Source organism: Lissotriton vulgaris, chromosome 4_1 (assembly GCF_964263255.1).
Source record: "Lissotriton vulgaris chromosome 4_1, aLisVul1.2, whole genome shotgun sequence".
NCBI classification, from domain to species: Eukaryota; Metazoa; Chordata; class Amphibia; order Caudata; family Salamandridae; genus Lissotriton; species Lissotriton vulgaris.
Genome location: NC_141691.1, coordinates 661,685,442 through 661,709,291, shown reverse-complemented (window position 1 = coordinate 661,709,291; position 23,850 = coordinate 661,685,442). Strand labels below are relative to the sequence as shown.

The following is a 23,850-nucleotide window of genomic DNA, read 5'->3' as shown; positions in this document are numbered from 1 at the left end:
AGAAACTATGTGCCAGATGTAGGTAAATACTATTTAATCACAAGAGAGAGCTAGGGTTTTTAGGGGCACGTCCTGTCCCCAAATGTAATCTGTATAATCAATGTGGACTGGCCCACTGTGTTTGTTCACTTGGTCACTTTTGGCGGATAGCCTAGTGGCTGGACTTAGTTAGTCTTTTTTAATAAACCCCTCACACACCAACCTGGTTGGTGTCATGCTTCATCATCGGGGTCCAACCAGGCAGCCGAATGCCGCCTGGTTGTGCTTCAATGCCTGACTACAGCGGAGCAGGTGTCGTGCAACAGTGTGATGTGGATTAAAGTGGATGTTAAAATATACCTCTGGGAATCCTTACCTATGAGTTTATTCTTGGCGGCCCAGGGTAAATTAAAATATGTGATGCAACCATTAATAGTCAAAAAAAATGTTGGTAGGTTGTCTGTGTTGGCGGTCTACATGTTTCAGTCCCTGTAGAGATTATGTGGGACTTTTGTCAGAACCAGAAGGTGAAGTGAGTGGCAAAAAGAGGTGCCACGGATGATAGTCTCCTACACACGCGCTAAGGTGTGTGGAAAAGTGAAAGTAAAAGGGTCTGTATACTTACAGACACTCACTGGTTAGCGAGAAAAATCTTGTGGAGGAAAGCAGAACATAACATACATTTTATAAGCATACTACGGTTGGCGATTAGTGAAGTGTCTTGCGTCATGCATGGCATTGCCAAGTGGCCAAGGTAAGTGATAATTGATCGGCGCAGCGTTACATGCACATAGACATAGACATGTGCTTATCTAACATGCCAGTGTCTGGAGCGGTGATATCTCTAGGGTTGTATCGATATCAATGTGCTTTGTGAGTCAGCTATGGAGCTAGGTTGGTGACTCGATTGTGAAATATACGTGGGCTGGTGCGGCCGCAAAGTTTGCTCATGATATGGTAAAACAATACACACATTCAAAAGTTATAAGGGTTGTCCATAATATGGTGTGACAAAACGAACATTTATAAATTACGTTGTCAGATTAAAACGATGGTGCCTGCTCTAGTAAAGATGCAGTGTGAGACAAACAGACATTTAAAAATTACAGATGAAGCACCGATAGTTACTTCGCTATAGTTTTCGGTTCCAGAGAATCGGGGCGTGGGGGGGGGGGGCTCTCGTGATCAATCTGTGGAGATTTCAGGAGAAAGAAGGTAAGTATGCTGGTAGCTTGGCGCTCGTGGGGGCCAGATATCAGCTATAGGGTCAAGACCTTACTTGATCAATGTGAGTCCTCCGCCGGAACCTAGATCGGGTCCCTCGGCGTCCCAGCTGGTGGGCTGCTGCCGGTGGCGTCTGTGTTAAGTACAGGGCTTTCCTGTTGGTGCCGTGATTGGGAGGCAGTCCGCGAGTCCGCTCATGCGTATGAGGAGGCCGGACGAGTGTAAAACTGGAGCGGCAATCTTAAGATGGTGAAATATAACAACAGGGCGCATTGAGTAGGGCCTGTGATAGGGTCTTGTGACGTTAAGAATAGTAATTTCCAAAGCTCTGTGGGAATTTCCCAATAAGGAGTGGTTACTCGGTGAAAAGGTGCTAAACAATCAAAATAAAAACTGTGGGGATAAATAATGGCAAAAATGACTAGTTTGGAAATGAAAAAGCTGCAGACCAAGGGAGGAAGAATACAGCATTCAGATGGAAGTATCCAAACGGGAGCTTGTACACAGTGGGGTTGCATAAGTGTGGAACTACGAAAAAATGAGCTAGGGAAGAGTGTAACGCAGAGACTTATGGTTCCAAATATCCGAACTATCGGTTTATAACCGTGGTGTTCATGTCAATTTGGTAGTTCTGATATTGCGATTCGGGCAATTGGGCTGCGGCCAATGGGGTTAATAGACAGTGTGTGTCAGTGTTGACTTAGGCTGTTCCACGGTATATTGTCATTGAGACCATCCCTGCTCTTTATTCAGTAATTTATCTTGGCTGTTGGGCACATTGGGGTTTATACTTTCTATTACTACCCAGTGCATATCATTCGTGGTATGGCCCATTTCTAGAAAGTGATTTGTCAACTTGGTGGTATTCTTTTTGCACCGGATGGTACTGCGGTGTTCACAGATGCGTGTCTTGACTTTCCTACTGGTCATGCCAATATATGAGAGATCGCAAGGGCAGGTAATTCGATAAACTACATGGGTACTATTACAGTTTGTGTGGGTGCGTAATTCCCACACCTTACCAGGTTCTAGTGCCAAAGTTTTGGTGGTGCTGGTCAGATGGCAGACGCTGCAATCGCCACAGGCAAAATGGCCTGTTATTTTTGAAAGACCCCATGCATTGATAATCGTGTAAGTGGGGTTGGACGTTATTTTGGGTCTGGTTGAGACGATGGCATCCTTTATGGACCTGGCTTTTTTGTGAGAGATGAGTGGAGGGTCCCATCGCAGGTTGCCTGTCCCAATTATGCTCCAGTGTTTTTTAATGATTTTGGATACTTGAGTTGAAACTGTATTGAAAGTGGTCACACACGTCAGTGGTGTGGGTTTTGTCTCACGTGGGAGTGTGTCAATAAGTCTCTCACGATTTTGGTTCTTGGCACGTTTTTGCGCTTTCTCTGTGATTTGTTTAGGGTAACCTCTCTGACTCAGTTTAATGGTCAATTCTTTGGCTTGCACTTTGTTGTCTGATATCTCACTGCAGTTGCGTCGTAATCTGAGGAATTGTCCGTAAGGCAAATTTTCTCTCAGCGGCCTTGGATGAAAGCTGGAAAAATGTAAGAGTGAGTTCCGACCTGTTGGTTTGTAATGTGTTTTACTCTTGAGCGTGCCAGCTGTTGACTCAATGTCTAGGTCCAGGAAGGTGGTTCTCTGTTTGTCATGACTGTAGGTTAATTTTATGGTTCTGGTCACAGGTGTTCAGCCATTCGCAGAAGTTGTTTAGTGACTCTGTGTTGCCCTCCCAGATCAGAAGGATGTCGTCAATGTATCTCTTATAAAATTTGATTTCTGGACGTATGGCCATGTTGTTGTTAAAGAGGTGTACAGATTCGAAATGGTGGACATACAGCCCTGCTATGCAGGGAGCGAAAACGCTCCCCATAGATGTGCCATATGTCTGTAGGTATAGTTTGTTTTCGAATTCGAAAAAGTTTTCTTTTAATGCGAACTTTGCACATTCCCATACAAATTTGGTGGAAGTGCAGTATGGCCAGTCCGTGTTGGCGAGGGCAGTTTCAAGGACTCTGAGTGTGTCATCTTGTGGTAAACTAGTGTACAAACTTTCCACATCAAGGCTAACCAGAAGGGATGTCTCAGGATTGTAGTTTATCCCGTCTAGGTGCCTGAGTAGATCTTTCGTGTCCTGCAGGTACGTGTTAGTCGATTGGACCATTGGCTGAAGGAAGTGGTCACAGTACCGTGAAAGTGGTTCCAAGATAGATCCAATGCCGGAGACGATTGGTCTGCCTGGCGGTGGTGTCTTATTCTTGTGTATCTTGGGTACAACGTAGAAGTATGGAGTTTTGCCTTCAGTGGTTGTGAGAAATTTCGCTTCACTGGCTGTAATGAGGCCTGTGGATTCTGCTTCCTCCACTAGGTGGATAATGTTGGCCTTGGGGCGGTTGCTAGGGTCTTCATGTAGTCTTCTATAGTTTTTTGTATCGTTTAGGAGTCTGATACATTCTCTTCTGTAGTCTTCTTTGTCCATAACCACTGTGCCACCTCCCTTATCTGCAGGTTTAATGGTAATCTCCTCGTTGGTTCTGAGGGAGGTTAGAGCGATCCGTTCCTTTTTGCTGATATTTTGGAAAGGTTGTGCTTCTTGTAGTCCCTCTATGTCTTTGAATACCGCCTGTTCGTATACTGATATTTCAGCAGGAATGGCAGTCGGCGGTGGCATGAAGGTAGATTTCGTTCTGAATTTGGTATCTCCATCCGTTGTGTTTGTCAGGTCGCAGGGAGAGTTTTCAAAAAAGGCTTTCAGTTTAAATTTTCGGAAAAAGGAGGCTAGTTCACCATGTAGCTGGAATTTGTCCAGTCGAGCTGTAGGGATGAAACCTAGTCCTTTTTCTAGGACTGATTGTTCGTCTTGGGTTAAGGTGTGTGTGGATAAGTTCGTCACTAGGCTTATCTCGTGCTGGGCCCTGGTTGTTGGTCTTTGGCTTTGCTCCTAGTTACTGCTCCTTCGTTCTGATCCTCCCAATGTACTTGGTTGTCCCGGCGTCTTTTGCCTCTGCCTCTGGGGCCTCTCCCTAAAAAAGGAAATCTTGGGTTGTGGTTGGGAAAGACCTGAGGAGGTGGTGGAGGTCCGTAGGGCATGTTCCAACCATAGCCATATGGTGGGTGCATGAGTGGGTTAGGACCTGGAAAGTGTCCTTGTGGGCCTTGGGGAACCGGGGTCCATGGTGGTTGCCAATTGACATTTATTCCTCTTCCTTGTTGTTTTTTCTTGAAGCTGTTGGTGCTAGAGGTGCTGCTTCCGGAGGAGTCCTCATCTGAGGATGCACCTGAGGTGTCACTCTTGTTGTTCGGCTTATAATCCGGTTCAGAGTATGGGTATGTTTTGGCATATGAACATTTTTTGAGGTCCTTTTGGAATTTGTTTATCTTACTTTGTGTGAGATTCTCTTTATATTCGTTGATTTCTTTATTGGTCTCATCCAGACGTTTTTTGAAGGACGTAATAGTGGCTTTGAAATGTGCCTCTGTGGTCTGGATTTCAATCAGGATGGCATCCGAGAGTCTCTTGGCTGTTTGAATTATCAAGATTATCCAGTCTCTGGTGCATCTCCACGCTATTTACGCCCAGTCTTTTCTGAAAGTCGGGTCATCTAAAAAGATGCGTGGTGCATTTGTCACGATTAAGCCTCTTGGTGCAGTGTTATTTCTTAGATACTCTGTGAGTATCACTCCATGTAGAATGGTGCGTATTCGGTTTCGTTTTTTCTCGTTCAGGCTCTCCCAGTCTGCTGTCTGGGCGATGGTTGTGCCCATATTAAAGTCTGCCATTAGTGGTGGGTTAGATAGGATGCTGTTGACATTGTCTAGGGTGAACCCCAGACCTGGAGGCATTCGGCTGCCTGGTTGGACCTCGATGATGGAGCATGACACCAACCAGGTTGGTGTGTGAGGGGTTTATTAAAAAAGACTAACTAAGTCCAGCCACTAGGCTATCTGCCAAAAGTGACCAAGTGACCAAACACAGTGGGCCAGTCCACATTGATTATACAGATTACATTTGGGGACAGGACGTGCCCCTAAAAACCCTAGCTCTCTCTTGTGATTAACCGTACCCTTTCAACAGCGCACAGCTGTGAGAGCCTCCAAAAATCTTTTTTAGCCCCCGTGTTTCAAACGACACATTGCACCTACTGTTGCTATTACATGGCTGAGAATCCAGGTCTGGGGTTCACCCTAGACGATGTCAACAGCATCCTATCTAACCCACCACTAATGGCAGACTGGGAGAGCCTGAACGAGAAAAAACGAAACCGAATACGCACCGTTCTACATGGAGTGATACTCACAGAGTATCTAAGAAATAACACTGCACCAAGAGGCTTAATCGTGACAAATGCACCACGCATCTTTTTAGATGACCCGACTTTCAGAAAAGACTGGGCGCAAATAGCGTGGAGATGCACCAGAGACTGGATAATCTTGATAATTCAAACAGCCAAGAGACTCTCGGATGCCATCCTGATTGAAATCCAGACCACAGAGGCACATTTCAAAGCCACTATTACGTCCTTCAAAAAACGTCTGGATGAGACCAATAAAGAAATCAACGAATATAAAGAGAATCTCACACAAAGTAAGATAAACAAATTCCAAAAGACCTCAAAAAATTTTCATATGCCAAAACATACCCATACTCTGAACCGGATTATAAACCAAACAACAAGAGTGACACCTCAGGTGTATCCTCAGATGAGGACTCCTCCAGAAGCAGCACCTCTAGCACCAACAGCTACAAGAAAAAACAACAAGGAAGAGGAAGAAATGTCAATTGGCAACCACCATGGACCCCGGTTCCCCAGGGCCCACAAGGACACTTTCCAGGTCCTTAACCACTCATGCACCCACCATATGGCTATGGTTGGAACATGCCCTACGGACCCCCACCACCTCCTCAGGTCTTTCCCAACGACAACCCAAGATTTCCTTTTTTAGGAAGAGGCCCCAGAGGCAGAGGCAAAAGACGCCGGGACAACCAAGTACATTGGGAGGATCAGTACGAAGGAGCAATAACGAGGAGCAAAGCCAAAGACCAACAACCAGGGCCCAGCACGAGATAAGCCTTTTGACGAACTTATCCACACCTACCTTAACCCAAGATGAACAATCAGTCCTAGAAAAAGGACTAGGTTTCGTCCCTACAGCTCGACTGGACAAATTCCAGCTACATTGTGAACTAGCCTCCTTTTTCCGAAAATTAAAACTGAAAGCCTTTTTTGAAAACTCTCCCTGCGACCTGACAAACACAACGAATGGAGGTACCAAATTCAGAACGAAATCTACCTTCATGCCACCGCCGACTGCCATTCCTGCTGAAATATCAGTATACGAACAGGCGGTATTCAAAGACACAACCTTTCCAAAATATCAGCAAAAAGGAACGGATCGCTCTAGCCTCCCTCAGAACCAACGAGGAGATTACCATTAAACCTGCCGATAAGGGAGGTGGCACAGTGGTTATGGACAAAGAGGACTACAGAAGAGAATGTATCAGACTCCTAAACGATACAAAAAATTATAGAAGACTACATGAAGACCCTAGCAACCGCCTCAAGGCCAACATTATCAACCTAGTGGAGGAAGCAGAATCCACAGGCCTCATTACAGCCAGTGAAGTGAAATTTCTCTCAACCACTGAAGGCAAAACTCCATACTTCTACGTTGTACCCAAGATACACAAGAACAAGACACCACCGCCAGGCAGACCAATCGTCTCCGGCATTGGATCTATCTTGGAACCACTTTCACCGTACTGTGACCACTTCCTTCAGCCAATGGTCCAATCGACTAACACGTACCTGCAGGACACGAAAGATCTACTCAGGCACCTAGGCGGGATAAACTACAATCCTGAGACATCCCTTCTGGTTAGCCTTGATATGGAAAGTTTGTACACTAGTTTACCACAAGATGACACACTCAGAGTCCTTGAAACTGCCCTCACCAACACGGACTGGCCATACTGCACTTCCACCAAATTTGTATGGGAATGTGCAAAGTTCGCATTAAAAGAAAACTTTTTCGAATTCGAAAACAAACTATACCTACAGACATATGGCACATCTATGGGGAGCGTTTTCGCTCCCAGCATAGCAGGGCTGTATGTCCACCATTTCGAATCTGTACACCTCTTTAACAACAACATGGCCATACGTCCAGAAATCAAATTTTATAAGAGATACATTGACGACATCCTTCTGATCTGGGAGGGAAACACAGAGTCACTAAACAACTTCTGCGAATGGCTGAACACCTGTGACCAGAACCTTAAATTTACCTACAGTCATGACAAAGAGAGAACCACCTTCCTGGACCTAGACATTGAGGCACAGCTGGCATGCTCAAGAGTAAAACACATTACAAACCAACAGCTCAGAACTCACTCTTACATTTTTCCAGCTTTCTTCCAAGGCCGCTGAGAGAAAATTTGCCTTACGGACAATTCCTCAGATTACGACGCAACTGCAGTCAGATATCGGACTACAAAGTGCAAGCCAAAGAATTGACCATTAAACTGAGTCAGAGAGGTTACCCTAAACAAATCACAGAGGAAGCGTAAAAACGTACCAAGAACCAAAATCGTGAGAGACTTATTGACACACTCCCACGTGAGACAAAACCCACACCACTGACGTGTGTGACCACTTTCAATACAGTTTCAACTCAAGTATCCAAAATCATCAAGAAACACTGGAGCATAATTGGGACAGGCAACCTGCGATGGGACCCTCCACTCATCTCTCACAAAAAGCCAGGTCCATAAAGGATGCCATTGTCTCAACCAGACCCAAAATAAAGCCCAACCCCACTAACACGATCATCAATGCATGGGGTCTTCCAAAAATAACAGGCCATTTCGCCTGTGGCGATTGCAGCGTCTGCCATCTGACTAGCACCACCAAAACTTTGGCACTAGAACCTGGTAAGGTGTGGGAATTACGCACCCACACAAACTGTAATAGTACCCATTTAGTTTATCGAATTACCTGCCCTTGCGATCTCTCATACATTGGCATGACCAGTAGGAAAGTCAAGACACGCATCTGGGAACACCGTAGTACCATCCGGTGCAAAAAGAATACCACCAAGTTGACAAATCACTTTCTAGAAATGGGCCATACCACGAATGATATGCACTGGGTAGTAATAGAAAGTATAAACCCCAATGTGCCGGACAGACAAGATAAATTACTGAATAAAGAGCAGAGATGGGTTTACAGACTGGCTACCCACAAGACAGGTCTCAATGACAATATACCGTGGAACAGCCTAAGTCAACACTGACACACACTGTCTATTAACCCCATTGGCCGCAGCCCAATTGCCCAAATCGCAATATCAGAACTTCCAAATTGACATGAACACCCCGGTTATAAACCGATAGTTTGGATATTTGGAACCATAAGTCTCTGCGGTTTCATTCTTCCCTAGTTCATTTTTTCGTAGTTCCACACTTATGCAACCCCACTGTGTACAATCTCCCGTTTGGATACTTCCATCTGAATGCTGTATTCTTCGTCCCTTGGTCTGCAGCTTTTTCATTTCCAAACTAGTCATTTTTGCCATTATTTATCCCCACAGTTTTTATTTTGATTTTTTGGCACCTTTTCACCGAGTAACCACTCCTTATTGGGAAATTCCCACAGAGCCTCGGAAATTACTATGCTTAACGTCACAAGACCCTATCACAGGCCCTACTCAATGCGCCCTGTTGTTATATTTCACCATCTTAAGATGGCCGCTCCAGTTTTACACTCGTCCGGCCTCCTCATACGCATGCGCGGACTCGCGCACTGCCTCCCAATCACGGCACCAACAGGAAAGCCCTGTACTTAACACAGACACCACCGGCAGCAGCCCACCAGCCGGGACGCTGAGGGACCCGATCTAGGTTCCGGCGGAGGACTCACATTGATCAAGTAAGGTCTTGACCCTATAGCTGATATCTGGCCCCCACGAGCGCCAAGCTACCAGCATACTTACCTTCTCTCTCCTGAAATCTCCACAGATTGATCACGAGAGCCCCTCCCCCCCACGCCCCGATTCTCTGGAACCGAAAACTATAGCGAAGTAACTATCGGTGCTTCATCTGTAATTTTTAAATGTCTGTTTGTCTCACACTGCATCTTTACTAGAGCAGGCACCATCGTTTTAATCTGACAACGTAATTTATAAATGTTCGTATTGTCACACCATATTATGGACAACCCTTATAACTTTTGAATGTGTGTATTGTTTCACCATATCATGAGCAAACTTTGCGGCCGCACCAGCCCGCGTATATTTCGCAATCGAGTCACCAACCTAGCTCCATAGCTGACTCACAAAGCACATTGATATCGATACAACCCTAGAGATATCACCGCTCCAGACACTGGCATGTTAAATAAGCACATGTCTATGTCTATGTGCATGTAACGCTGCGCCAATCAATTATCACTTACCTTGGCCACTTGGCAATGCCATGCATGACGCATGACACTTCACTAATCGCCAACCGTAGTATGCTTATAAAATGTATGTTATGTTCTGCTTTCCTCCACAGGATTTTTCTCGCTAAGCAGTGAGTGTCTGTAAGTATACAGTCCCTTTTACTTTCACTTTTCCACACACCTTAGCGCGTGTGTAGGAGACTATCACCCGTGGCACCTCTTTTTGCCACTCACTTCACCTTCTGGTCCTGACGAAAGTCCCACATAATCTCTACAGGGACTGAAACATGTAGACCGCCAACACATAGACAACCTACAAAAAAAATGTTTGGACTATTAATGGTTGCATCACATATTTTAATTTACCCTGGGCCGCCAAGAATAAACTCATAGGTAAGGATTCCCAGAGGTATATTTTAACTTCCACCTTCATCCACATCACACTGTTGCACAACACCTGCTCCGCTGTAGTCAGGCGTTGAAGCACAACCAGGCGGCATTCGGCTGCCTGGTTGGACCCCGATGATGAAGCATGACACCAACCTGGTTGGTGTGTGAGGGGTTTATTAAAAAAGACTAACTAAGTCCAGCCACTATCGATTTACAAAAGGGGGTGGTGATGAACAGAGTGTCTGAATTGAGCAGACCACTCTTACCCCGTCCAAAGATCAGGGCTTGATCCATCACCGTTATTTATCTCACTGCCCCATCCCAGCTCAGAACCTGGCTATATGCAAATCAGTCTGTCCCTGGCCCAGTGCATCATGGGAACAGGGCAGACTAAACTACCAAGCCAATTCTTTACCAGAAAGGAGACAAGCTACCGGGGACCGGTTTCTGGCATTTCAGCCTCTTCGGCCCGGCTTGCTTGAATCCTGATGGAGCAGTGAGAAAGGGACTCATGTCTGAGTATACCCTGCCACACCTATAGTGGCCAAAATCGATTTACAAAAGGGGGTGGTGATGAACAGAGTGTCTGAATTGAGCAGACCACTCTTACCCAGTCCAAAGATCAGGGCTTGATCCATCACCGTTATTTATCTCACTGCCCCATCCCAGCTCAGAACCTGGCTATATGCAAATCAGTCTGTCCCTGGCCCAGTGCATCATGGGAACAGGGCAGACTAAACTACCAAGCTAATTCTTTACCAGAAAGGAGACAAGCTACCGGGGACCGGTTTCTGGCATTTCAGCCTCTTCGGCCCGGCTTGCTTGAATCCTGATGGAGCAGTGAGAAAGGGACTCATGTCTGAGTATACCCTGCCACACCTATAGTGGCCAAAATCGATTTACAAAAGGGGGTGGTGATGAACAGAGTGTCTGAATTGAGCAGACCACTCTTACCCAGTCCAAAGATCAGGGCTTGATCCATCACCGTTATTTATCTCACTGCCCCATCCCAGCTCAGAACCTGGCTATATGCAAATCAGTCTGTCCCTGGCCCAGTGCATCATGGGAACAGGGCAGACTAAACTACCAAGCCAATTCTTTACCAGAAAGGAGACAAGCTACCGGGGACCGGTTTCTGGCATTTCAGCCTCTTCGGCCCGGCTTGCTTGAATCCTGATGGAGCAGTGAGAAAGGGACTCATGTCTGAGTATACCCTGCCACACCTATAGTGGCCAAAATCGATTTACAAAAGGGGGTGGTGATGAACAGAGTGTCTGAATTGAGCAGACCACTCTTACCCAGTCCAAAGATCAGGGCTTGATCCATCACCGTTATTTATCTCACTGCCCCATCCCAGCTCAGAACCTGGCTATATGCAAATCAGTCTGTCCCCATCATGCACTGGGACAGGAACAGACTAATTTGCATACAGCCAGGTTCTGAAACTGGGATGGTGCAGTGAGCTAAAAAACGGTGTTGGATCTAGCCCTGATCTTTTGACTGGGTGAGAGCTTTCTGTTTAATTCAGAGACTCTGTCACTCACCACCCCTTTTTAAAAAAATTTTTGTCCACCCTAAGCGTGGAAGGGTATTCTCAGATGTGAGACCCTTGCTCATTGCACCATCAGGATTCAAGCAAACCGGGCCGAAGACGGCTGTAATGCCAGAAACCGGTCCCCGGGAGCTTGTTTCCTTCCCAGTGTAAGAATTGGCTTCTGTAGTTTGGTTTGTCCTGTTCCCATCATGCACTGGGACAGGAACAGACTAATTTGCATACAGCCAGGTTCTGAAACTGGGATGGTGCAGTGAGCTAAAAAACGGTGTTGGATCTAGCCCTGATCTTTTGACTGGGTGAGAGCTTTCTGTTTAATTCAGAGACTCTGTCCCTCACCACCCCTTTTTGTAAATATTTTTGTCCACCCTAAGCGTGGAAGGGTATTCTCAGATGTGAGACCCTTGCTCATTGCACCATCAGGATTCAAGCAAACCGGGCCGAAGACGGCTGTAATGCCAGAAACCGGTCCCCGGGAGCTTGTTTCCTTCCCAGTGTAAGAATTGGCTTCTGTAGTTTGGTTTGTCCTGTTCCCATCATGCACTGGGACAGGAACAGACTAATTTGCATACAGCCAGGTTCTGAAACTGGGATGGTGCAGTGAGCTAAAAAACGGTGTTGGATCTAGCCCTGATCTTTTGACTGGGTGAGAGCTTTCTGTTTAATTCAGAGACTCTGTCCCTCACCACCCCTTTTTGTAAATATTTTTGTCCACCCTAAGCGTGGAAGGGTATTCTCAGATGTGAGACCCTTGCTCATTGCACCATCAGGATTCAAGCAAACCGGGCCGAAGACGGCTGTAATGCCAGAAACCGGTCCCCGGGAGCTTGTTTCCTTCCCAGTGTAAGAATTGGCTTCTGTAGTTTGGTTTGTCCTGTTCCCATCATGCACTGGGACAGGAACAGACTAATTTGCATACAGCCAGGTTCTGAAACTGGGATGGTGCAGTGAGCTAAAAAACGGTGTTGGATCTAGCCCTGATCTTTTGACTGGGTGAGAGCTTTCTGTTTAATTCAGAGACTCTGTCCCTCACCACCCCTTTTTGTAAATATTTTTGTCCACCCTAAGCGTGGAAGGGTATTCTCAGATGTGAGACCCTTGCTCATTGCACCATCAGGATTCAAGCAAACCGGGCCGAAGACGGCTGTAATGCCAGAAACCGGTCCCCGGGAGCTTGTTTCCTTCCCAGTGTAAGAATTGGCTTCTGTAGTTTGGTTTGTCCTGTTCCCATCATGCACTGGGACAGGAACAGACTAATTTGCATACAGCCAGGTTCTGAAACTGGGATGGTGCAGTGAGCTAAAAAACGGTGTTGGATCTAGCCCTGATCTTTTGACTGGGTGAGAGCTTTCTGTTTAATTCAGAGACTCTGTCCCTCACCACCCCTTTTTGTAAATATTTTTGTCCACCCTAAGCGTGGAAGGGTATTCTCAGATGTGAGACCCTTGCTCATTGCACCATCAGGATTCAAGCAAACCGGGCCGAAGACGGCTGTAATGCCAGAAACCGGTCCCCGGGAGCTTGTTTCCTTCCCAGTGTAAGAATTGGCTTCTGTAGTTTGGTTTGTCCTGTTCCCATCATGCACTGGGACAGGAACAGACTAATTTGCATACAGCCAGGTTCTGAAACTGGGATGGTGCAGTGAGCTAAAAAACGGTGTTGGATCTAGCCCTGATCTTTTGACTGGGTGAGAGCTTTCTGTTTAATTCAGAGACTCTGTCCCTCACCACCCCTTTTTGTAAATAAGTCCAGCCACTAGGCTATCTGCCAAAAGTGACCAAGTGACCAAACACAGTGGGCCAGTCCACATTGATTATACGGTAAATACTATTTACCTATTCTTAAATCCCGAATTTTACAGACTCTGTATTTAAGAATAGGTAAATCAGACCCTCCAAGATTTCGTGGGCAAACCGCGAAATCGGCACTTTTGTAAAAATGTCGCGATTTTTACGAAAGTGCCTGCGAAATCGGCACTTTTGTAAAAATGCCGCAATTTTTACAAAAGTGCCTGCGAAATCAACAACTACCCATTAATCTCTTCTCCCCTCACTACGGTCCTACAGTAGGCTAAAGATATTATATAGTATCCAGTAAGACCTAGTAAATGTCTCAACAGGTTCTGGGTTGAAGGGACCTCAATGCAGCACATTCATGCAAGATAGAAAATGTTACTCATACCCACTATTTTTAATGAGTACAAACATTTTGAAGAGCGAGCTGTGAAAGCGCAAGTCAGGACACTAGCCTAAATTACACTCTTACAGCTTCCAGTATAGAAATCAAAGGAAGGGTCAGCATCCACTTTAAACTTTTACTTTATAACAATGCAGTGCAAAAAGCTCCTCACCATACTATCCAATGCGGATAATTTTGTCATGCAGTACTCATGCAGGGGTGGACTCATTGAAAGAACCACAAATTATGGATCAAAATGAACCAACTACACGTTGCTGACATAACACATATTTTCACTGCAATCTGATGTTCTGATACGTGCAGCTTATTTGAGAACTTCATATCCAAATATTCGCACTAAAAATGTGTTTTAATTGATTCCCTGCCACTCAGCACGAGTGCTCAGTTCTCTTACTCCGAAACACAAAATGTTAGTTTTAGCCGTATTAACTATCTGTTTGTATGTTTTGCAGTAATCACGCAGTGCTGAAAGTTTCCTTTGAAACACAATAAGATGTAACACATTATCCAGGATTTTAAGTGGGAGGAAAAAAGTGGTAAGGTTCCTAAAAGTGGGGGATCCGTGAAAGGGGCTGTATATATGATTACGGTTGTAGTTTAAACATATACACAAAAATGTGAGTAAGGTGCCACTCTATCCACAGATTTGCATAAAAATTACAACTGCAACTGGCATGTGTGACCACTGCTCTGTGCGCTTTTCAGAGAGGCCAAGGTGTGGATGACCAGTATTTTGAGCACCTTTTTGCCCCCGACAGGCCCTTAAGAAACTCGCACTGCCTTTAGCCACAACTCAATTGTGTCCTCATTATAACACCTTGATGCCACACAATCCAAATTAACTACTAGGTAAGATTAATATGATGCACTGAGGAAAAAAACGTTACGCAACATCCTGTAAAAAACAAACACTCCTAGGGAATGCAAGGTTAAGTAAAGCATGTGAAACACAAGCTGGAACTACATCGATCGCCTTAACATTTCTTACACTCATTGTTCCGAAAGCGATCAGTGTTTTTGCATAACAAGTTAAGGACAATAAATACAGGGGCCGAAAGCAACCCATTTCAATGACTGTGTCTTTAATTATTCTACAGTAAAACTAGGGGTTACCAGCGATTGTGTGCTAAATTCTGTATTTCAGCTTGTTACAAATTGAAGCAAACATGAGAGGATTTTTTACAAATATTCTTCCCTTCTGCAAATCAGGAAGTTAGCTTTAGGATGTTAGAAAAAGAAACCAGAATTATTTTGATCTTTAAAATAAATGAGCAGAGGTAGGATTTCAAAAGGTTTGCATTCTGACAAAGTCAGTTATTTTTCTCACAGTGGGCCTTCTCAGACCTGTTCAACGGGCCATGGCCTGTCCACGAAAGAGGTGTCCAGCCACCCTCAGACTCTCGGGCGAGAAAAGGGTTAAGGATGTGCCAAACACCGGTCCCGCAATGTGTCAAAAGGTGTGATAACTGCTACCAACCTATACTAAAGCAAATGGAGAATTGCAATTCCAAGGGATAACAGCCTTCACCTGTGGGCTGCTTCCTCTATTCCATATTCCAGATTGCCTATTCAAAGTGGAATACTCTGCTAAAACAGTTTCCATTGATTTAAGGCTGAAAATGAATGATTAAGAGTAAAATAAAGTGCAGCAAAAATGCTGCTAAATTTCCATATTTGTGCCGCTAAAATTCCATATTTGTGCCGCTAAATTTGCGAATCCATGCCGCTATATCCTAGGGGGTCTGGTAAATAGTTTGTACGTAATTTTTTGGTACATTTTACCGAATCTGTAAAATTCGGTATTTACCGAATCGGTAATTACCGATTCGGTAATTGCCATTCATTCCTATGGGCCTGGAGGCCCATTGGAATGAATGGCAATTACCGAATCGGTAAATACCCATTCGGTAAAATGGGGGACACATTCAAGGGTGTCACTTTGACACCCTGTTGCACCCCTGAATCATGCTTGTGTGCAGATGTGGCACACATACATGCCCTAAGGGCATATATGTCTGCCACATGGCACAGTTGAAAATGCACAGATTTGCATTTTCAAAGTTATTCCTTATTTACCACCAACTTATAGTTGGTGGTAAATAATGAATCCTAAAATGGGAAAAGCACTAATTTGAGTGCTCTCTACATTGAAAATTCGGTAATTTACCGATTCGGTATTTCAAGGAATCGGTAATTTACCGATTCCTTAAAATACAGAATCGGTAAATTACCGAATATGCAATTTAGGCCACCTACATCCCAAATACCCAATACCGGTCGGTAACGGCCGAAATTCGGTCATTTCGGCCGTTACTGACCGGTATTGGGCCACCTACATCTGGCCCTTTGTTTCAGAACATGGTTACAAAGTTACATCAGTTACTGGAGCATAGTTACAGGAATTACACGATTACAAAAATATAGCATAAACATGAGGTAAAAAATAGGCAAGGGGAGAGAAGATTAGGGGAGAGGGGAAAGGAATAGGGGAGGTAGAAGGAGAATAACAGAGGGAAGAGGAGGGGGAGGGTGTTGGAGGCACAACGGGGAGACAAGGAAAAACAGTGTCTGACGTCCGGCTGGGTAGGTGACGGCCGAGGGATGAACCAGAGCCATACTCCCCTATAACTGCGTGGGACAGCACCACCGGTCTTCGGCCAACGGTTGCCCGGACACCACAGTACATACGGAAAGGTTATAGATTCCGCCTAAGGGGGCGCATAGTCCAAAAGTTCCATCTAGCGGGCCGGGCAGGTTAGTGGGGACTTGAAACGGCACAGCAAATGTTTGTGAGAACCCACAAAGTTACTAGTGCGTGGGTGTTCACCACATTAGAACCCACCCCCAGAGGCTCCACTACAGTGACAACTAACCCCTCTCATTATTAAAGCCAAAGGAATCTGCATCCTTTACGTCTGAAACATCTTAGCGGGTGCAATTACCTAGATTCTGCTTCTGTTCATTTGTCTGGGATTTCTTTTTTTGTCATTTGTAAGCTCACGATTTGCATGAATAAATTGCTATGTCAGGGCCATAACTTTAACTGAAGTATGTGAAAGAATACCGAAAAATATACACAAAGGGCTCATTTGCTTTTCAGACTGACATAATCAGGAGCTACTGAAACTCTACATGAAATAACCTTCTAAATAAAAAGAAATGTAACAGAGCAAGCATATTTCAAAGTCCAATTCATAAAATCAACTAAACAGAGTTTAGGTGAATTTTAAATAGGGATGAGCAAAATTAGCGTAATTTGTTTTCCTGTAAATATGCGAAAATTTAGGGGAAACTATACAAAATTATGTGTAATTACGTGTAAATGCAAAGCAATGCAAAGCGATCATCTAGTGCTATATTTTTACGTAAAATGTGTACTGATGTCAATTTTTGATGGAAAGACTTATTTCACTAAAAGTGTGAAAACGCAACTGCCGTACACAACAGTTGCTCGCATTCAGGTTGTTTGCATTGCTCCAGCGCTCTCAAGTTTTTATATTGCACGAATACAAGTGTAATTACGTGACCTGTTGTAACTGCATAATTTGGGGAATTTCACCCAACAAGGGTGCCACAAAATCGATTAAATTATCGGACTTATGCTGGCAGTAATTTAAATTAGGCCGAGCTTTAAAATCTGCGTGTCCAGCTAGTAAAAATAGTAGCACTTCAGTTGCAAGTAGTAGCCTGAATTTACCTGATTTTCCCTAACTATGCAAGCACCGGCAGCCCTTTACCATTAGCATGGTTCAATTTATATCCACAGAGTAAAGAAAAGGTATCAACTTCCAAAATGAAAGCTGGAAGAGAAGATTCTGGTTTAAATAGGTATAATAGGATATCATCTGCATAGACACTCAGTTTAATATTTGTTTTATCATGTTGAAAGCCATAAAGTTCTGAATTTTGTTTGTTTGGCAAGAAAGGTTCTAATGCAAGAATAAAAAGAAGCGGAGAAAGAGGACATTCTTGACAAACACCCCCTTCTCAAGGGGAAGGAAGTGGAAATAGAACCATTAGCAAAGATAAAAGCTTTTAATGCAGTATATAATAAAGATATGTAAGAAATAAATATAGGACCAAAACCAAACCAAGAAAGTGTATATAGAATAAAGGACCAATCCATACGATCAAAAGCTTTTTCTGCATCCAGAGAAATGGCCGCTAGTGAATGGAAATATTTGTTGGATTTAGTAAATACTTTAAGGAAAACTCTAGTATTGTCAGAGATATTTATGCCCTTAATGAAACATGATTTTTCTCTGTCAATAATAGAAGGCAATACTGGGTCTAGGCAAAGTTCAAGGATTTTAGCAAATATTTTATAGTCCAAATTATCTAAAGAAATTTGCCTATAATTCTTACAAAGATCAGGGTCTCTTCTATCTTTATGGATTAGACAAATAAAAGCCTTCTGAAAAGTACCACTTGATGCTTTGGATGAAGTAAAATGTGTAAATAAAGAATTGAGATGTGGACGAAGGGATGTAGAAAAATAGAAGTAAAATTCCACATGGAATCAATCTGGTCCAGGTGCTTTACCAGTCTTAATGAGCTTTAATGCATGGGAGATATCTTGTACGGAAATATCCCTCTCCATTGGTGAAAAATCTAGATCATTTGGAAACTGTTATTGTAGCGAAGAATGATAATGGTGTATATCAGTGGAGTCTGTGATGACTTCAGGGGTATAAAGAGTAGTATAATATTTTTTGAATTTCTCTAAAATACCTAATCTCTGATTATTGAAGCGGAGCCAGAATTTAAGATATATTCAATGTTCATACGTTCTTTCCGGGTTTTAAGATATATGGCAAGATGTTTGCCAGCTTTATTTTGGCCTCCATAATAACGGCTACTACCTATAAGGAGATAGGAGTTAGCATTTTCTGTAGGTAATTTATTATTTTTACATTTTTTTTATAACAAGATTATTAAGATCAGTTTTTAGAGTTAGTGGTGGTATAGAGTGTTTCTAATAATTTGATGCGTTTAAGAATTTCAAGTGCCTTTTGGGAATTACATCTTTTCTTTTTAGCAACATAAGATATAATAAAGTCTCTGGCTGAGCTTTAAATGCATCTCATACAACAGTGAAAGATATTTCTGAGCAAGTTTTAGCATTAAATTATTCAGTAATAAAGGATTCGAAAGTAGAAGTAAATGTCTGATCAACTAATAAAGAAGTGTTGAAACGCTATCCTTTGTTGGTCATAGTAATAGGGAGCAATTCTAAATCTAAAATGACTGGAGCATGGTCAGAAATTAATATGGAGCCAATATCTGCTTGTAGTATGTGTTGTGTTAGTGGTTTAGAGAAAAATAAACTATACAGGATTGAGAAAAATGAGTAGGTGAGAAAAATGTCGTCAACATCCCAGCTCAACTGGTGGCGCACTATACTCTGGTTCACAAAAAAATTGTCTAAACTCTGTACCAATTTCTGTAAATACTTTCTTGTGAACCACACGTACATTGTATTAATTGTCACATCATCACCTTGCGCCGCCCTTCACTGTTTTCACTTGACACCTGCGCTGTTCACCTAGAGTGTCACAAGCACTTCTATGTACACAGTTCATCAGGTTACACACGTATTGATTGCTGACAGTGCTGCTACAACTGTTCCCAATTTGTCAATGTCCTTTTAAATTAATGTTCTCTTTTGTATTCATTCAATGCATGATGCCTTTGGAACATTTAACTACTCCCTACCTTCCTTTCTTGCAATGTTTTGTGCATGCCTTTCTAACAGTCTTTTAAATAATACCAGTTAATGTTAAAGCTGGTTACATTTTTGTGGTTGCATTGTTACAAAGATGTTTGTTGTGTGTGTGTGTGTAGATGTATTTCAGCGAAATGCACGTTTGCAGTCCCCAGTTTTACATGCTATTTGTAGCTGAGAATTCACTTCTGTCAATCTTTGGCCAGTTCTGTTTTTTTAAACAACCACATTTCTTAGACTTGAAGTTTTGTTTTTATCTTTATAAATATTTGGTTAAAATTCTCAGCATGCAAAAATGCTTTTGCGCAACAACCTACACTGACTGAAGGTGCTACAAATGGAACTCGAACAATTGGCAGCTATGTGAGAATGTTACCATTACATGTTTTCTTTGTAGATGGCTACATTTGTGTGTTTTGGGAATGTTCCCTTTGTGACTACGTGTTTTTTTGTGAATTGGTATGTATACGTTTTTAACAACCTTGCTGTATTTGCTTCTCCGTGTGTGTTGAATGTATTCACTGTACAAAAGTCAGACCTATTGGCTGCCTCATTTCTTCCATAAACACTGTCTTGCCTGTAGTTAACAGTAGATGAAGTAAGTTGTGCCTTGGCAATTAACGGGCCTGGGCAGCACGTCACTTTAACATTTTTTTAAATTGTAACATTTGCCACCTAATTATGCTTATTTGATTTCTGCTTTGTTTTAGATACGAACCTGAGGATTGAAGTAAAGGAAGTTACCTGTTTTACGAAGCTGCCATATAAAGGATCCCAAGACTGCTGAGTTTGCGGCACGCTTCTTGGGATTCCATTTTCTTTTATATTCCTGTTATTCAAACCTTAAAGCCTCACTTGTGTTCATAAAAATGTACTTTTTATTCAACCTTACAAAAAAAAGTATGAAGCACGATTTGATAATTCTATTAAACCTGAATGCTATCAGAATTACAATCGCTGGATTAAAAAAATGCACCTAATAATATTTATTTTTGCTAACAAAAACGGAAATTTATCGGGAAAAATATTTTGTCATGTATATTTCTGAAAATGCAAGTCGTCACATTCAGTGCTTGGTATAGAAAGTTTCCTAGTGACAAATTTGTTTCAGAATGTGCACCGAAGCAAATGTTTTTTTTACAGGATGCATTTCTTTTTAGTGCTTCCATGCACCTGTGAAGCCAAGGCTTTGTGAAAACTAGCTATTCTGTATTCTGAAACTCCATAGTGCATGTACAAACAACATTATCACCCTTAGGATAGCAATAAATTAATTCAAAACATTTATTCGTTTTAGAATATCTAGGAAATCAAACATTATCGTGTGGATACCTAAAAAAGAAAGGAATATTTAAATTCCTACCATATATTTTCAAATACGCTGGTAGAGGTGATATGTTTTGTCGGACCATGACAGGTAAATTGAACGCTTTCTGCAGAGAAGGTTGAGAAAGCAAGTCCTGGAAAATAGAATTTTTGTCTACTGAAACCAGAAAGATGCCCGACTTTCTATCTCTTTAATATAATAGCAAAAAAGAAGATGCAAGAGTTCAAATGTTATAGTTCACTCGCTTTGTTAGTATAAGCACGTATTGTTAAGGGTACATTTATAATGGTTTCCCGTCCATTACTCTCATAATTATATACCGATAATGCACAAAGAAGTGTAACTGAAGCGTCATGTTTGCTCTGGTGGTGGGATAAGTTGTTCAGTTCGCCCAGAAACATTGTGAACTCTGCAGTGCTTACATAGTAGAAACTGTAGTAGGAAAAGACTTCCACTTGTAGTGGACGACCTCTTGTGCAGTCAGACGCTTCAGGAAATGTTCACTCAAACTTGTATTTGTGCTGAAAACTGCTGCGAACAAGGACACGTCAAACTGAGCGAGTTGCAAAGTTTGGCAGTTTCCAGCACTACTTACTAGGTTTTGGCCTTCTTGTTTGGGGCCTGTTATTGTGTGCAGGAGCGACTGAAAGAGTTTGCATAGACTGTTTTGAGACATGGAACAAAGTGTATTGAATGTTAGAGCATAGTTTTTATGCATGCTCTTCACAAGCTGGATTTACCATTCTCCGCACACGTGGGTTCTTCTCCTAAAGCACACAGCCTAGAAAACCTACTGGTAGCTTAATGCAGAGATTTGCATTTTTACAGATTTTATACATGTATGGACATGGGCTTTTATGGCGCCAAAGAAGATCCTTAAAAAACAGATGTGAGGAAATGGTGTAGGCTGGCGCAGCTAATCCAATCCTGGAATTGCCTGCTCAAGAAACGCCTTTGATCCGGGTTTGGACATTACCCCAAAAGTACATTGGTGGTTTTTGTTTGAATCGCAGCGGTAATCGTTGCATACATCTCCTTTCGATACCAGTGGGCCAAAGTGTCTTGCCAGGAACATTAACGATTTCACACACATTTATATGTTTTTGTGATATTTAGTTTAGGTCTATTAGTTGTTTAATGTGGAAGGGATTAGTGTTTCTTTAACTGCATATTTTCCATTGTACATTTTGTCCTCGACTGGTACTTGACTGCTGAATAAATGCCGATGCAGTGTAGTGAAAAGTCGGATCCTATGTCCCTACCTACACGCCTGCTGTTTAATGAGCAGACCTGTAACTGCAGGTTACCTTGACCAAAAATACTACCGTCTGGCAACTTCAGTGGCACGTCATATGTAACAGTCATCTTTTTTATTTTTTTTAAAACCCTTTCTGTCGTTCTGCCAATAAAAACATGCCTGAAACATGTGGCATAAAGTTTTTCTATCATACCAGACAATCAACCCCATTGCTGCAAATTGTTTTTATACAGCCCTAGAAAAGGGGAAATAATTTAATTACCTTAACTTGCGATTTTGTTTTGATTAATGTTTGTCTATCTTTAATGCTTGTGTCCGAGGAGCTATAAATACTTGATTTGTAAAATTTCAAAAACATTTTTTTTCTTTTTGTCTAATTTCTCAAGCGGTTAAGATACCAGGTATAGGATTCAGTGCTGAACCCACAGTTATCTTCATGAGTCTTAATTACCAAGCAAACACATTTTGTTGGTTTAAAAAACAACTGTAGGATATCCAAGAGCTTCTGTGCTGAAATTAAATAGTGCTATGAGAAGGCTTATGGAACCCTAAAAATAGTTTGGTTACAACGTACATAGGGCCTAAAAGGAGGACGGTCATATTGAATGCCATACATGTCATAGAGAAACATCAGACCAGTTCTTGTCAGGCAGTGACTGTGTGGCTTACTGTCATTGTTTTTCTGTGACAAATGCATATTGTGAAATCCATCTTATGGTATTACTCAAGCCTGCATTTATATCAAAGCAATACGAAAGAAGTATGGAGCATTGTAGTAAAAGATCTTCACCATTGTAATTGTCTGTTCCATATTGTTGCAACTTGATTTAAGGTTGCGCTGAGTCTTACACATTTTATTTTATATAAAAATTGTCATTTTCGATTCTTTTTAAATGTAGAACATATGTCAGAAGTGAGTTGGGCTCTGACTGGGCTGATCCTCTTTGGCTGTGTTTGTCTCTCTTTTATTTTATGTTGTATGGAAACCCTGCATTACTCCTCGGCAATCTTAAGGGACCATGGTTACCTATCAGTCATTAGATAGAAGACGCCACAGTATAGCACGGGGACAGGTTGTAGCGATTACTCGAGTAGGCATTGCTGAAGTGGGAGCATACATGTGGGGGTGGTTAAGTAAAGAACCTTTATCCCTGTGTATTTTTTTTATGTTGTCTAATATTCAATGTTATGAAATAGGACCACTTTTGAAGCTTGATATTAAAGGTTATGAAACCATATCTGGTTGTTATCTACAGCGCTCTGATATCCATGGGCAATGTTCACACTTTATAAAACTTGCTAAATAAATAAAATAGGCGCCTCTAGAAAAGTAGCGAATACATCATAGGTGGGAAAGACTTTGGTTCTATATCATAAAGTACTACTGAACCTAGATAACCTTTCAAGGGCACTCAAAGATAGGAGGCGTTAAATGGGCAGAAGAAAAATGTAATCAAACTTAGTGATAGATATAGATTGCTTAAAGCAGCAAACTAGTATTGGGAGGCTTGGGGTAATTGGGATTCCAGGTGAATATGTCCAATGTTTTTACCTGAGCTTCCACGGCTCAACATAGTGTATCCTAATTGCTTACGTGACCTTCTGCCCATGAATCCCGGAGAACCATCTGTAATCACCCTCATTTGCTGCTGCTGGTAGGCCTACTCCACTGCTTTTCCTTTTGTTGGGTCAGAGCGGGGAAGTTAGATACTTACTGTCTGGAGCAGATTTGCAAGGTGCATGCTA

At 42.6% G+C, this 23,850-nt stretch overlaps 1 protein-coding gene across 1 annotated transcript in view; it reads left to right on the top strand.

Moving 5' to 3' along the window:
• Positions 1–22,084, top strand: part of LOC147722400 (leucine zipper transcription factor-like protein 1) — a 353,962-nt gene extending 331,878 nt beyond the window's left edge. The window contains exon 10 of the mRNA XM_086964922.1: positions 20,230–22,084. Coding sequence (XP_086821048.1) covers positions 20,230–20,248 — 19 coding nt within the window. The 3' untranslated portion in view covers positions 20,249–22,084. The remainder of the gene's footprint in view (positions 1–20,229) is intronic.
• The last annotated feature ends 1,766 nt before the right edge of the window (positions 22,085–23,850 follow it).